General features: G+C 49.8%; 1 protein-coding gene across 1 annotated transcript; it reads left to right on the top strand.

Moving 5' to 3' along the window:
* The first annotated feature begins 5389 nt into the window (after positions 1 to 5389).
* On the top strand, positions 5390 to 7660 carry LOC125942831 (basic salivary proline-rich protein 2-like). Its single transcript, XM_049661082.1, has one exon. The coding sequence runs from the start codon at positions 5390 to 5392 to the stop codon at positions 7658 to 7660; it is 2271 nt and encodes a 756-aa protein (XP_049517039.1).
* Positions 7661 to 13254: the final 5594 nt, after the last annotated feature.

The following is a 13254-nucleotide window of genomic DNA, read 5'->3' as shown; positions in this document are numbered from 1 at the left end:
AGTGAAACCCGTAGGAAATGTTTACTTTCCAGAAGCGCTGGGATGGAAGCACCAACCGGTCAGCAGTCGAGATAAGCAAGGGACGTTTAGAGCATTGGTGGGGAAAAAAATCAAAGCCCGTTTCTTAAAGAAAAATGGTTGAACGCGAATCTTTCGCCCATGAAAGCTAAATCAAAGTCCAAAGCCAACTACCACGCAACGAACCCAAGAAATGCTCAGCGACCCGATGCGATGCATATGGGATTTGATTGCTTGTTTAGAATTGTATTTCTTTGAACGTTGAAGTTGAATAAAGAGACATTTCGTTAAGTTGCATAGCCTTTATTTTAGATCATGTAGCCGTTTATTGCACGCATACACTCACACTTTCACGGACTGCATGCCGTTGCCGATACACGGGATTGGCCTTAGAGGCACGATCGTGCTCGCGCTTACGTTCGCGTACGGCAGCCTCTTCTGCCGTGCGCTGCACCCGCGGCCTACCCACGGTGGCGGTCGGGAATGCATTGCGTGACGCGCGTAATGCAATGCAGATGTAGTTCGTATAGGTAGCGTGGCGTTGGAGTTGCCGTTGTTCTTATCGGTGCAACTGCGAATGTAATCTGCACTGTTCTATGATTGTGTGCGCAGATGCGCAGATAGTTCCATTGGGTAAGTTGGCTTTCCTGCAGTGTGTTTACGGCGCTCACGGACGAATCAGTGAGACATAGAAAGCTTCGCTTTAAAAGCAGGAAACAAATTAATAGAACCGGATCTGTTACAGACGTAGGTAACTTCTATAGGTGGATATAGAGGTTTAAGGATGGCAGAAAATATTAAGGAGAAATAGACGAAATGTTCCCGATAAATATCTGTAGGTAACTTCATTAGCTCAATCATAAGAAGCCAACAAACAATTACACCAAACAATAACACCTTGGTGTTATTGTTTGTTGGCTTCTTATGATATGCTTATTAAAAATCGGGACCCTCGGTTCCGTTTCTTCTGATTAGCTCAAGCAGGTTATAGGCGAGTATTTATAGTCGCCACGTTTCGAAGGGAATACCTTACCCGCCGTGGTTGCTTAGTCGCTATGCTTTCGGGCTGCTAAGCATGAGGTCGCGGGATCAAATCCCGGCCACGGTAGCCGCATTTAGATGGGGCCGAAATGCGAAAACACCCGTGTAATTAGATTAAGGTGCACGTTAAAGAACCCCAGGTGGTCTAAATTATTCCGGAGTCCCCCACCACGGCGTGCCTCATAATAAGATCGTAGTTTTGGCACGTAAACCCCCATAAGAAAAAAAAAAATGTCACAGTTTCGCCCTAAGGGCGAAGCAATGAATGCGATAGCAACACAGCAATGTCATACGAAGGTGAGCGGCTTTGGTAGCAATATGAATTGTAGTAAACATGAGCTGATTAAGTAAGCAGGTGTGCTGCGGCGTAAGTAGACCGACATGAAGAGAGACTCGATGACCACGAGAAGGCGCGTGTGAAACGGTGGTGTTGATGAGAAGCGCTTCCCGTGGGCAGCGCGTGCGAAGGGACACACCTGTAGCGCTGCACTGCCGATCCGGGCAGCATTGCATGTGTAGCGTGCGTTGGAAAATGTGGCTCGACTATTACTAACTGTGGTGTGAGCGCGCACAAACAAACATGAATAGATCACACTGAATGACTGCAGACAACGACTGTCAAAACGCTGGCAGCAAGCGCATACGCCGCAGCGGGCGAAGGTACGTGCGGTCTATCGCTTCAACGGAAACTGAGCGGCGAATGCACAGCGCATAAGGGTCAGAGCCGTGTGGAGATAAGAGACGGTGCGGGCAAGCGACGAGCGCGGTTGTTGGCAGAATAGAAGTGCGCCCCCCCCCCCCCCCCCCCGCTCCCTCCGGCGCTCGCTTCCCGCTTCCTTGCTTGCGCGAGGGAGATTGAGTGCGTTCGTTCTCCGTGATAGCGTGCGTCCCCGCACGCTTCCGCTCGGGCATACGGCGCGCGGCGAAGATTTTATCTATACGGAACCTCACGGCGACGGCGACGACGACGGCGACGCCGACGGCAGAAATCTGGTTGAAGTGTCCATATAATTGCTATCGCAATAAAACAAAAAAACGAAGTGCCCATAAATCATCATGATCATTGACACTCGTTTCGGCTAGCTCGATCGCCTCTTATGCCGCTACATCGAATTGAAGGCCCATGTCCGTAGGATGCCATTTAGGATCCCGCTACGCTATCTAGTGGCGCGCAGCCCCCTCTGGAGTCAAGATACGTCACAGAGGCCGCTACCCGCAATGTGGAGGATCGGGGCAAGAAATGCTTCGAATAAAGAATAAATAAATAAATAAATAAATAAATAAATAAATAAATAAATAAATAAATAAATAATATTGCGTTTATAGTTTTTTTGACATTGCTCAAATTTCGCAGAGTACATTTTATCTGGTAGTTATCGTTCAATATAACATATGGCGTTGTTATTTGCTTGACCTTCAAATAAAAAAAATAGCACATATACTGCCCTGTTTTGGGTATACCTCACACATAAGCAAGGGCATGCTTCAAAGGAGGTGGGCGCTTTTTCTTATCCTACAAGCCCTCGTTGGCGTACATTATTAGTATATGCACTGTGGCCATTTCTGTGTCCATCCTAGACCTGTCGGGCCTTTCGTCCTTGTCTGTGGTCCTCTTTTACTGGTTCCGACTGCACGCTCTTGCAACAAAATTGGTGCAATCCCAAGTTGACGAATCGGCCACTTTTCTTTGAACGTGACGTAGTTGGGTAAACATCCTCTCAACGTCAAAACTGCCCTTCGAAATGCAGAGCAGCGTCAGCGCTGCGTTAATTCGTTTCTTAGCGCATTACCGCTGTTTACTGTTTAGATGTATGCGACGTGCGTGAAATGTGCTTCAATGCACCATTGTCGTATTCATGCACATAGATGCGACTACTAATCAAGCAACAAGTTTTCGTGCTTTCAATATGATATATCTTGACTGCCTGCTTACAAATGGTAGGCAGCGTTCATCAGTTATGCAAGACCCGCATTTATTATAATATTTTACCAAGGGCGAAATTCGGGGAGAAATCTGGTTTAAACCATTTTCATAAATTTTGTTCGGGGTGCGGAAATCAGACATTATCGTGTTTTACCCGAAAACGAAGGACCGTCTACAGTATATATTACATCGATTTTGCCAGCTTTTGATGTGGGCAACAATAAAATAAAATAAAATATCGAACAGATAAAGACACAGGTTCAAGTCAATAAACCCTCTCCTCCTCATCCGATCCACTCACCTACGTCGTCATTGTCGGCCCATGCAGTTAACTCAGTTCACGGTACAACATGTGTGGTCCTGATCAGTTTCTGAACGGTTTGTTGTATGAGAAGCTGACGGTAATGATAATTTGAAAAATAAGCGGGTGGCTTCACTGTGCTGTTCTGGGCTAATACTAAAGAACACAGGTACACATTCTCATTAAAAAATTACCTAATAGAGCTTAGAAAATATTATTGGTCCCCTTTCACATTTAAATGATCCATGCACTGAACAGTGTTGAGGTCGTTACGTAAGCTATTGCGTGCGTGAGAAGAAGAAAAGAATCATAATAAGAAGTGCCAAACATTGGAAGCGATAGCAATGTTTCGCGTTGCGCTTAAGCTCCTCAAGTGGTGTTGTACGAATTAATTCGCGGAGGCGACAGGTTGGCGTGACACAGCACGCGAGGCAGTTGCTGCTGCGCCGCAGAAACAGCGCCTAGTTATATCCAAGAAGCTTTATTTAAACCTCCTTGGTTATAACAGCCTGTTCCGTCTTATACAGTTAGGCGTCTTACTGCTAGGCGTCTTAAAACACTGGTGTTATAGGAGGACCGCCACCGGCGTTTCGGGCGTATACCACCTCGATTACAGTACCTCGATATTGCACGAGACCAGAGCGAAAGAGAACCGTCGGCTGTAGTTCGCAAAACTGAAGCGCCCGTTCTGTTCAAACCATGCACTGTGTGTACTGCGGTGTCGTACGTACGCGGACACTCAGCGAGAACGCTGCCCCATAGCAGGGTGCGTCCACTTAGAGCTTCATCGTCTTAGCAGCCAATTTACGCACTGCACTGCGCGTCTCTCGCGTCTACGGAGACATTCTAAGCCTCCACGTGTGGGCCGCACGTGCGTGGTCGATATCGTGAAAGCACGACGGCGGCACATGATGCGCCTCGAATGTCCATATAATTGATGTCGCAATAAAAGATAAGAAAAGAAAACGATGCAGAGTATCCGTGAAGTGAAAACTTTAATATTGCGATACACTTGAACTTTTACTGTTTCAGGTGCAGTATCTTCTGAGCGCCGACGAAAGGTACGTGTTTATTATGTATAGGTATACATGTCGTATTTAAAGCTAGTAATAACCGTATCAGAAGAATAATTTTGTTTTAGAATTTTAGCAACAAAAGTGGCCTATATTTTAATAGCCTGTCGATGCACACCGATTATGGGTTTCATTAAACGTCGTGCTATATCATGTGGTCTCGCATTATTCGCCGTTATTTCATTCCGTTGGAAAACAAATACTACACCTTAGCGGCATTTCTAAACTGCAGGATAACGTAAGGTAATTCACAATTCAGTGAATAACATTAAGTATTGTCTGATTTTACGCCTCTATCGCTTTCAGTTGCGGCAAAGCGTTACCACACTCATTTCACAGTCGCAAATGACGGAGACAACTCGGTTCTTGCATACATGGCGATAAGGGTATGGGCAGGGGTGCATTCTCAATGGTGATTTGCGGACCTAATTCTTGCGGAGCCTCGATCGTATCTCCCCGCGTACAGTGCGCCAGACTCACACTTGAGCACTGCACCGCAAACCAAGTAAAGAGTAATATACCAGAGCAGCTACTGTGGTATCGGCATGCCGCTCTAATAACTGTGCGACTTAGTAGTGGGGGAACTGCTTCCGTCAGGTGCTCTAGACAAGAGTCAGAAGCGACATCGCGGCTGGAGACGAAGGAAGACGAAGAATGGTCTCGCGGGGATCGGTCACGGGACCTCGTGGCCACCCGCACGCTTGAGCGGCAGCCGATCGAAACGGGGCGGTGAACGCTGAGCTCCAGAAGGCTCTGTTCCATTTCGGACACCACGACCACGACCCGGTGAAGGTGCCGCGCCAAACAACCCAGCCCTTCGCGCTGAGTGTCACTGCGAACCTGCCCCGGAACCTGGTTGAGGTACAGCGGACCTCCCAAACGACACCAGGTGGTGGCTCCGGGACGAATGCCGCCGCTCAGGGCCACGCGGCCCACCCGCAATCGCAAGCTGTGGCCTCCGCGGTACCGCCCTCTGGGTTCACTCTACATCGGGCCCTTCCAGGGAGGAGGACCATTCGAGGCATCGCGAACATGCGGTGGATCCAGCGCGCAGGCAAAAACGGACAGTATATTGACCAAGGGAGCCGTCGCTGCTGCAGCTGCCAACATGGACATGGCTACTCCTGGCGAGCCACCCATTCCACCGCCACCGTCTGGCCGGCCCAGATTGTTCGGGCGGCTTCAAGGGTCCTCGCGCTCCCAGAGCCAACGAGGGAACCAACAGCAAGCGTTCCCTCGAAGGGCCCACCACCGGCGAGTCACCCATCCCACCACCACCGTCTGGCCGGCCCAGATCGTTCGGGTGGCTTCAAAGGTCCTCGCGCTCCCAGAGCCGACGAGGGAAACAACAGCAAGTGTTCCCTCGAAGGGCCCACCACCGGCGAGCCACCCATTCTACCGCCTGTCTGGCCGGCCCAGATCGTTCTGGTGGCTTCAAGGGTCCTCGCGCTCCCAGAGCCGACCAGGGCAACAGCAAGTGTTCCCTCGAAGAGCCCACCCCCGGCGAGCCACCCATCCCACCACCACCGTCTGGCCGGCCCAGATCGTTCTGGTGGCTTCAAGGGTCCTCGCGCTCCCAGAGCCAACGAGGGAACCAACAGCAAGCGTTCCCTCGAAGGGCCCACCACCGGCGAGCCACCCATCCCACCACCACCGTCTGGCCGGCCCAGATCGTTCTGGTGGCTTCAAGGGTCCTCGCGCTCCCAGAGCCAACGAGGGAACCAACAGCAAGCGTTCCCTCGAAGGGCCCACCACCGGCGAGCCACCCATCCCACCACCACCGTCTGGCCGGCCCAGATCGTTCTGGTGGCTTCAAGGGTCCTCGCGCTCCCAGAGCCGACCAGGGAAACAACAGCAAGTGTTCCCTCGAAAAGCCCACCCCCGGCGAGCCACCCATCCCACCACCACCGTCTGGCCGGCCCAGATCGTTCTGGTGGCTTCAAGGGTCCTCGCGCTCCCAGAGCCAACGAGGGAACCAACAGCAAGCGTTCCCTCGAAGGGCCCACCACCGGCGAGCCACCCATCCCACCACCACCGTCTGGCCGGCCCAGATCGTTCGGGTGGCTTCAAGGGTCCTCGCGCTCCCAGAGCCAACGAGGGAACCAACAGCAAGCGTTCCCTCGAAGGGCCCACCACCGGCGAGCCACCCATCCCACCACCACCGTCTGGCCGGCCCAGATCGTTCGGGTGGCTTCAAGGGTCCTCGCGCTCCCAGAGCCTACCAGGGAAACAACAGCAAGTGTTCCCTCGAAGAGCCCACCCCCGGAGAGCCACCCATCCCACCACCACCGTCTGGCCGGCCCAGATCGTTCTGGTGGCTTCAAGGGTCCTCGCGCTCCCAGAGCCAACGAGGGAACCAACAGCAAGCGTTCCCTCGAAGGGCCCACCACCGGCGAGCCACCCATCCCACCACCACCGTTTGGCCGGCCCAGATCCTTCGGGTGGCTTCAAGGGTCCTCGCGCTCCCTGAGCCGACCAGGGAAACAACAGCAAGTGTTCCCTCGAAGAGCCCACCCCCGGCGAGCCACCCATCCCACCACCACCGTCTGGCCGGCCCAGATCGTTCTGGTGGCTTCAAGGGTCCTCGCGCTCCCAGAGCCAACGAGGGAACCAACAGCAAGCGTTCCCTCGAAGGGCCCACCACCGGCGAGCCACCCATCCCACCACCACCGTCAGGCCGGCCCAGATCGTTCTGGTGGCTTCAAGGGTCCTCGCGCTCTCAGAGCCGACCAGGGAAACAACAGCAAGTGTTCCCTCGAAGAGCCCACCCCCGGCGAGCCACCCATCCCACCACCACCGTCTGGCCGGCCCAGATCGTTCTGGTGGCTTCAAGGGTCCTCGCGCTCCCAGAGCCAACGAGGGAACCAACAGCAAGCGTTCCCTCGAAGGGCCCACCACCGGCGAGCCACCCATCCCACCACCACCGTCTGGCCGGCCCAGATCGTTCGGGTGGCTTCAAGGGTCCTCGCGCTCCCAGAGCCAACGAGGGAACCAACAGCAAGCGTCCCCCGAGAAGGGCCCACCACCGGCGAGCCACCCATCCCACCACCACCGTCTGGCCGGCCCAGATCGTTCTGGTGGCTTCAAGGGTCCTCGCGCTCCCAGAGCCGACGAGGGAAACATCAAGTTTTCCCTCGAAGGGCCCACTTTTTGGCGGCCTCAAATTACTTGTTTTATTTAGATGCACCACGGCTGCCATGTTCTGCTGGCGGAGCCGATGCTTGTGGCTGTGCAAAGGTGGAACGAGTTCACAAGGAAGGGCGGCGGGATTTCGTCGCAGACCGGTATAGCAGCGGACATTGATTCATTAAATATATCGATATTTTCTATGAGATGGCTCTTTTATCCAATACAACGTGTGTTGGGGGTGATAAGTGCGAAGCGAGTAGCAGGATACACGTCCGGTGTAATAGGAAAACCAACCGCGTCACGTGAAATGACGTCGGCCACGTCGCGGCCCGCCGGCCGACCATTTGTTCTAGCCTTCCCGCGCCCGATATGCGATCTGCAAATTGGAACTTTAGCAAGAATCATTGTGAACATAAAAATTGAGCCACTTTAGCATACGGCAAACAGGGTGAAGGTCAAAGCCTGCGCGCTCAAGAGACATTCATTAAATCACTTGACATTCTCATTCGGATGCGTTGTAACTACTTATTACTTGTTTTTTCTGACCAAAGGTCGCGGGTTCGAGTGCCTTAATTGACGCTACCATAATTAAGCGCGGCTTAATTAACCTCGCTCTAATTAACACTAAAGGTCCTGGGTTCGACTACAACTAAAGGTCGAGGGTGCAAGTGACCTAACTTTCTATCAATTAACTCTAATTAACTTCGCCCTAACGCCAGAGGTGGTGAGTTTAACTCTCACATAAGCTCGAGGATTGGACTCCCACCGAAGGTTTTGGGTTTGAGTGCCTGAATTAACTTTATCTTAATTAACACGATGATAACGGTGACCCGCGCATCATCAAAATTGTTGCGTATGGGTTGCTTGCTCGACCGGCGCACAATCAGGATTGTCGTGAGCGTTTGCATATAGGTAAGACACGATGCTGGGTTGGTGTATTAAGAGAATTACTACACCGAGTCGTCATAGTGTACGATTTTGCTTCGACGACACGGTTTTCGCTCAAGGGCGTGGAAGGTCGACTGAACCATGAGACATAAAAGATTTCGCGTCAGTAAAGTTTGTTTTACGTTTCTAGGTTGTTGGATAAATGTGTCCCGGTAGTTGTTTGACACGAAAAGCCGAACTCCGACGTGAATGAGAACGAGAAGTCCAACGAAAGTTGATTTAAAAAAAAAACCCAACGTTTCGGAGCCCGAGCCGCTTTTATTCTACACGTTCGGGCATTCTTCGTCTAGTACTGAACTTCAGCTGAGCGAGCCACTAGAAATGGCTCTCCATTTCGTGTCTCCAAAATGGCTCGTACCCACTAGGTGGGATTGGCCAAGAATGCGGCACTTCTCTGACTTAATTTTCAAGCGAAGCTTGTATTGCCTCACAAGTGTCGGCGGCGGTGGTGTTACGCTAAAACCCTATCGAAAACCTGTAGAAAACTCGCGTCTCGTTTATTTGGTATGTACGAAAATTGGCATGGAAGGGTAGGAATGCATGACTAAAAGACTGATAGGTTATGACAGCAATAAGATCACACGCTCGTCAGTTACGTCACGATTAACGATAATAAAATCACGTGTGGCGCATACCCGCATTAGATACGCGCGTATGAGCCAGGGACAAGAAAGAAAGAAAAAAAAAGAAAGGAAGAAGGGAAAAAGAAAGAAGGCAAGAAAAGAGGAAAGAAAGGGAGGTAAGAAAGAAAGAAAGAAGAAGAGAAGAAAACAAAGAAATCACGTGAACTGTCAAAACTGATCAACAAGAAGAAAGTAAGCGATATTCGAAATTATAACGTGGGAAAGATTGAGGAAGCCGTAAAATATGGACGCAGCATTAAATCAGTAAGAAGAAAGCTTGGCATAGGACAAGGCAAGATGTATGCACTGAAAGATAAGCATGGTAATATCATCAGCAATTTCGATGACATAGTAAAAGCAGCGGAAGAATTCTACACAGACCTGTACAGTGCCCAAAACAGCCAAGCTACTACTTTCATTCGAAATAGTGATGAACCGGATACAGAGGCTCCTTCTATAACAAGCGATGAAGTTAGAATGGCATTGAAAGACATGACCAGGGGAAAAGCTGCTGGAGAAGATGTAATAACAGTAGATTTAATCAAAGATGGAGGAGATATCATGCTTGAAAAGCTTGCGGCCCTTTATACGCAATGCCTCACAACTTCAAGTGTACCAGAGAGCTGGAAGAACACCAACATTATGCTAATGCATAAGAAGGGAGACGTTAAAGAATTGAAGAATTATAGACCCATCAGCTTGCTTTCAGTATTGTATAAAATAATCACCAAGATAATTTCCAATAGAATCAGGGCAACACTTGACTTCAGCTAACCAAGAGAACAGGCTGGCTTCAGGAAGGGATATTCTACGATGGATCATATCCATGTGATCAATCAGGTAATCGAGAAATCTGCGGAGTACAATCAACCTCTGTATATGACCTTCATAGATTATGAAAAGGCATTTGATTCAGTAGAGATACCAGCAATCATAGAGGCATTGCGTAATCAAGGAGTACAGGAGGTATACGTGAAGATCTTGGCAAATATCTACAAGGATTGCACAGGAGCCTTGGTTTTCCACAAGAAAACTAGAAAGTTGCCTATCAAGAAAGGTGTCAGGCAAGGAGACACAATCTTTCCAATGCTATTCACTGCATGCTTAGAAGAAGTATTCAAGCTCTTAGACTGGGAAGGCTTTGGAGTGAAGATCAACGGCGAATATCTCAGCAACCTTCGGTTTGCAGACGACATTGTCCTATTCAGCAACAATGCAGATGAATTACAGCAAATGATTGAGGACCTTAATCGAGAAAGTGTAAGAATTGGGTTGAAGATGAATATGCAGAAGACAAAGATAATGTTCAATAGCCTGGCAAGGGAACAAGAATTCAGGATCGCCAGTCAGCCTCTAGAGTATGTAAAGGAGTACGTTTATCTAGGTCAATTACTCACAGGGGACCCTGATCACGAGAAAGAAATTTACAGAAGAATAAAATTGGGTTGGAATGCTTACGGCAGGCATTGCCAAATCCTGACTGGGAGCTTACCACTGTCGTTGAAAAGAAAAGTGTACAATCATTGCATTCTACCGGTGCTAACATATGGGGCAGAAACTTGGAGGTTAACAAAGAAGCTCGAGAACAAGTTAAGGACCGCACAAAGAGCGATGGAACGAAAAATCTTAGGTCTAACGTTAAGAGACAGAAAGAGAGCGGTGTGGATCAGAGAACAAACGGGGATAGCCGATATTCTAGTTGACATTAAGCGGAAGAAATGGAGCTGGGCTGGCCATGTAATGCGTAGGATGGATAACCGATGGACCATTAGGGTTACAGAATGGATACCAAGAGAAGCGAAGCGCATTCGAGGTCGGCAGAAGACCAGATGGGATGATGAAGTTAGGAAATTTGCAGGCGCAAGTTAGAATAGGCTAGCGCAAGACAGGGGTAATTGGAGATCGCAGGGAGAGGCCTTCGTCCTGCAGTGGACATAAAATATAGGCTGATGATGATGCTGATGCTGATGATGATGACCAGAGTAGTGCAGGTGCGGGGAAAGCTGCGCCGGCGCCGGATCACGGGACGCGCTCGACCAATCAGGGTCCTTTAGTGTATCGCGTGGAGGGAAAGGGAACGAAAGGTGGTTGGCACGCTCTACGCCGGGCTTAATTCCCTCGCCTCAGATGAGTTTCGTCGCACGGATGGGAAGGCCACGCGTGGTGCGGTCCGCTGAGGAGCAGGCTGCGTTTGAGCAACGGCGCTGCAAACTCGCTCTGAAAGGGCTCGTCGTCGACGTGTCGATTCTAGCGCGAGGGCTTCCGAAGCGCAGGCGTACGTCAGCGAAGAGCCGCGGACCCCGAGTGGCGGGAGCGCGATGTTGAGGCCAAATGTCAACGAAGAGCCGCCGACCCTGAGTTTATGGCAAACGAAGCGGAACGCCTGCGACAACGTCGTCTTGCCACAAGCTTCACTTACCCCCCTTTTCTCGAAAGGGGAAGGGCTGGTGATTTTTTTAATGGTTCATTGGAAATCTGGCAGCCTCCCCTATATTTGGATTGTAGAAAGGCGTTCGTGTATAAACAAAATAATTAGAATGTGAAAGAAAATATTTATTTCGATCATCTATTAGAATATACACAATGCACACAGCATACACCATTCCGGCTTAGATTAGATAATAAATGAGGAAAAGTTACGTTATTTTTGTTGTTGTGACCACCACAACAACTAAACTTTTAATCTTTTCTGTTTTAAAAGTAACTTTCTTTTTCTTTCCTTCTTTTTTTGTGTCTGCGTTGTCGTCTTCCTTTTCTTTAACTTGTACGTAACTGAATGTTCCTTTAGAAACGTCGTGTTAATAATTTTGTACTCATCAATAGTGTTTTGTAACTTAGCAAGAGCGCACATGACATACAAGAGGCGGAAAGAGCTTTGTATGGTGTTGATCAGATAACAGGCATATGTTTTTAATATGCAGCAAGAAATTCATATCATATATGCATCTTTGGCAAAACACTGTCGCCTACTTTACTGATCTGTGCTTCGCAATAACAGGCACTGACTGTAAGGTTATCGACAATTGTCACAGAAGCTTTCAGCCAAGTTACTGTGCGGGTCTCCCGTTTCTGGCAGCGAGGTTTTTCGGAGGCGCGCATTAATTTCCCCAGGCTTTAAGAAACATATGGCTCTTCCTGTTGCGCCTCGTACGTTGCCGGAGCTTTTTTGAATGCCCAAGCATATTGTGAAGATTCGCAGGCTTCCGTTCAAGGTTTCGCATCGGCTGTGCACTGGTGTTGCAAGGTATGACGGGCACCCAAGGAACAATATTGGTACAGTGTCAGGTCGCAAGCGGGGAACCGGCAATTCAACCTCCAGAACTCTCCCTGTCCGCGGAGGCTGAAACTATTCCGGAGTACCCCACAACGGCGTGTCTGATAATCAGATCGTGGTTTTGGCACGTAAAACTCCAGAATCATTTTTTTAAAGTTTCAGACGACACGGATTTCAAAGGCTATGAATGACATGGCGAGGCTGAATGAGTGTGTATACGCGATCGGGGGCTGGTCTGGGGAGTGCGAGCAGAAATAGAGGCATCTAACCCGATCAAAACCCGCCGTGGTTGCTTAGTGGCTATGGTGTTGGGCTGCTAAGCCACATCATTGCTTAATAAACCAAATTGATTAAATTCCATTGACTCTCACTCTTGTTTTAACGCGACTAGATTTCCTTGGTTATTCTCCCTTGTATACTCGGAATATCTCGGCTACATATCGTGCAACCGACTTGTGGGGCGCACTCGTCGGCGAACGCCGCACGTGTTGTGGCTCAAGACCTTTATGGCACCTGAAGGTTTAGACGCTGTGGTCGCGCTGTGTCGCGTTTCTTCGCTGCTTCCCAGGCCGCGATTCTCGCCGGAAGCCGCTGCACGTCTCTTTTACAGATGCGCCGAACTCCTCTTCCATGGGTGATACGCCATTTAAATACCACGTAATTGCAAAGCTATTAATTTATTTTATTTGCTTGAAAATCCTGCAGCGCCGTGAAGGCGTTATTGCAGGGTGGGGGGGGGGGTACAGTGGGCGTATACAAAAACACAGAAGTCATGCGCGAATATATCACACAAAAGAAAATAAAACAAGTTGTGACTACTTTCACTGTTCATAGGGCACACAGCGGCGGCCACCTCTGTGGTAACCTACTTTGGACCCGCCGTGGTTGCTCAGTGGCTATGGTGTTGGGCTGCTGAGCACAAG

Source organism: Dermacentor silvarum, chromosome 1 (assembly GCF_013339745.2).
Source record: "Dermacentor silvarum isolate Dsil-2018 chromosome 1, BIME_Dsil_1.4, whole genome shotgun sequence".
In the NCBI taxonomy this organism is placed as follows: Eukaryota; Metazoa; Arthropoda; class Arachnida; order Ixodida; family Ixodidae; genus Dermacentor; species Dermacentor silvarum.
This window is presented reverse-complemented; position numbering and strand designations above follow the sequence as displayed.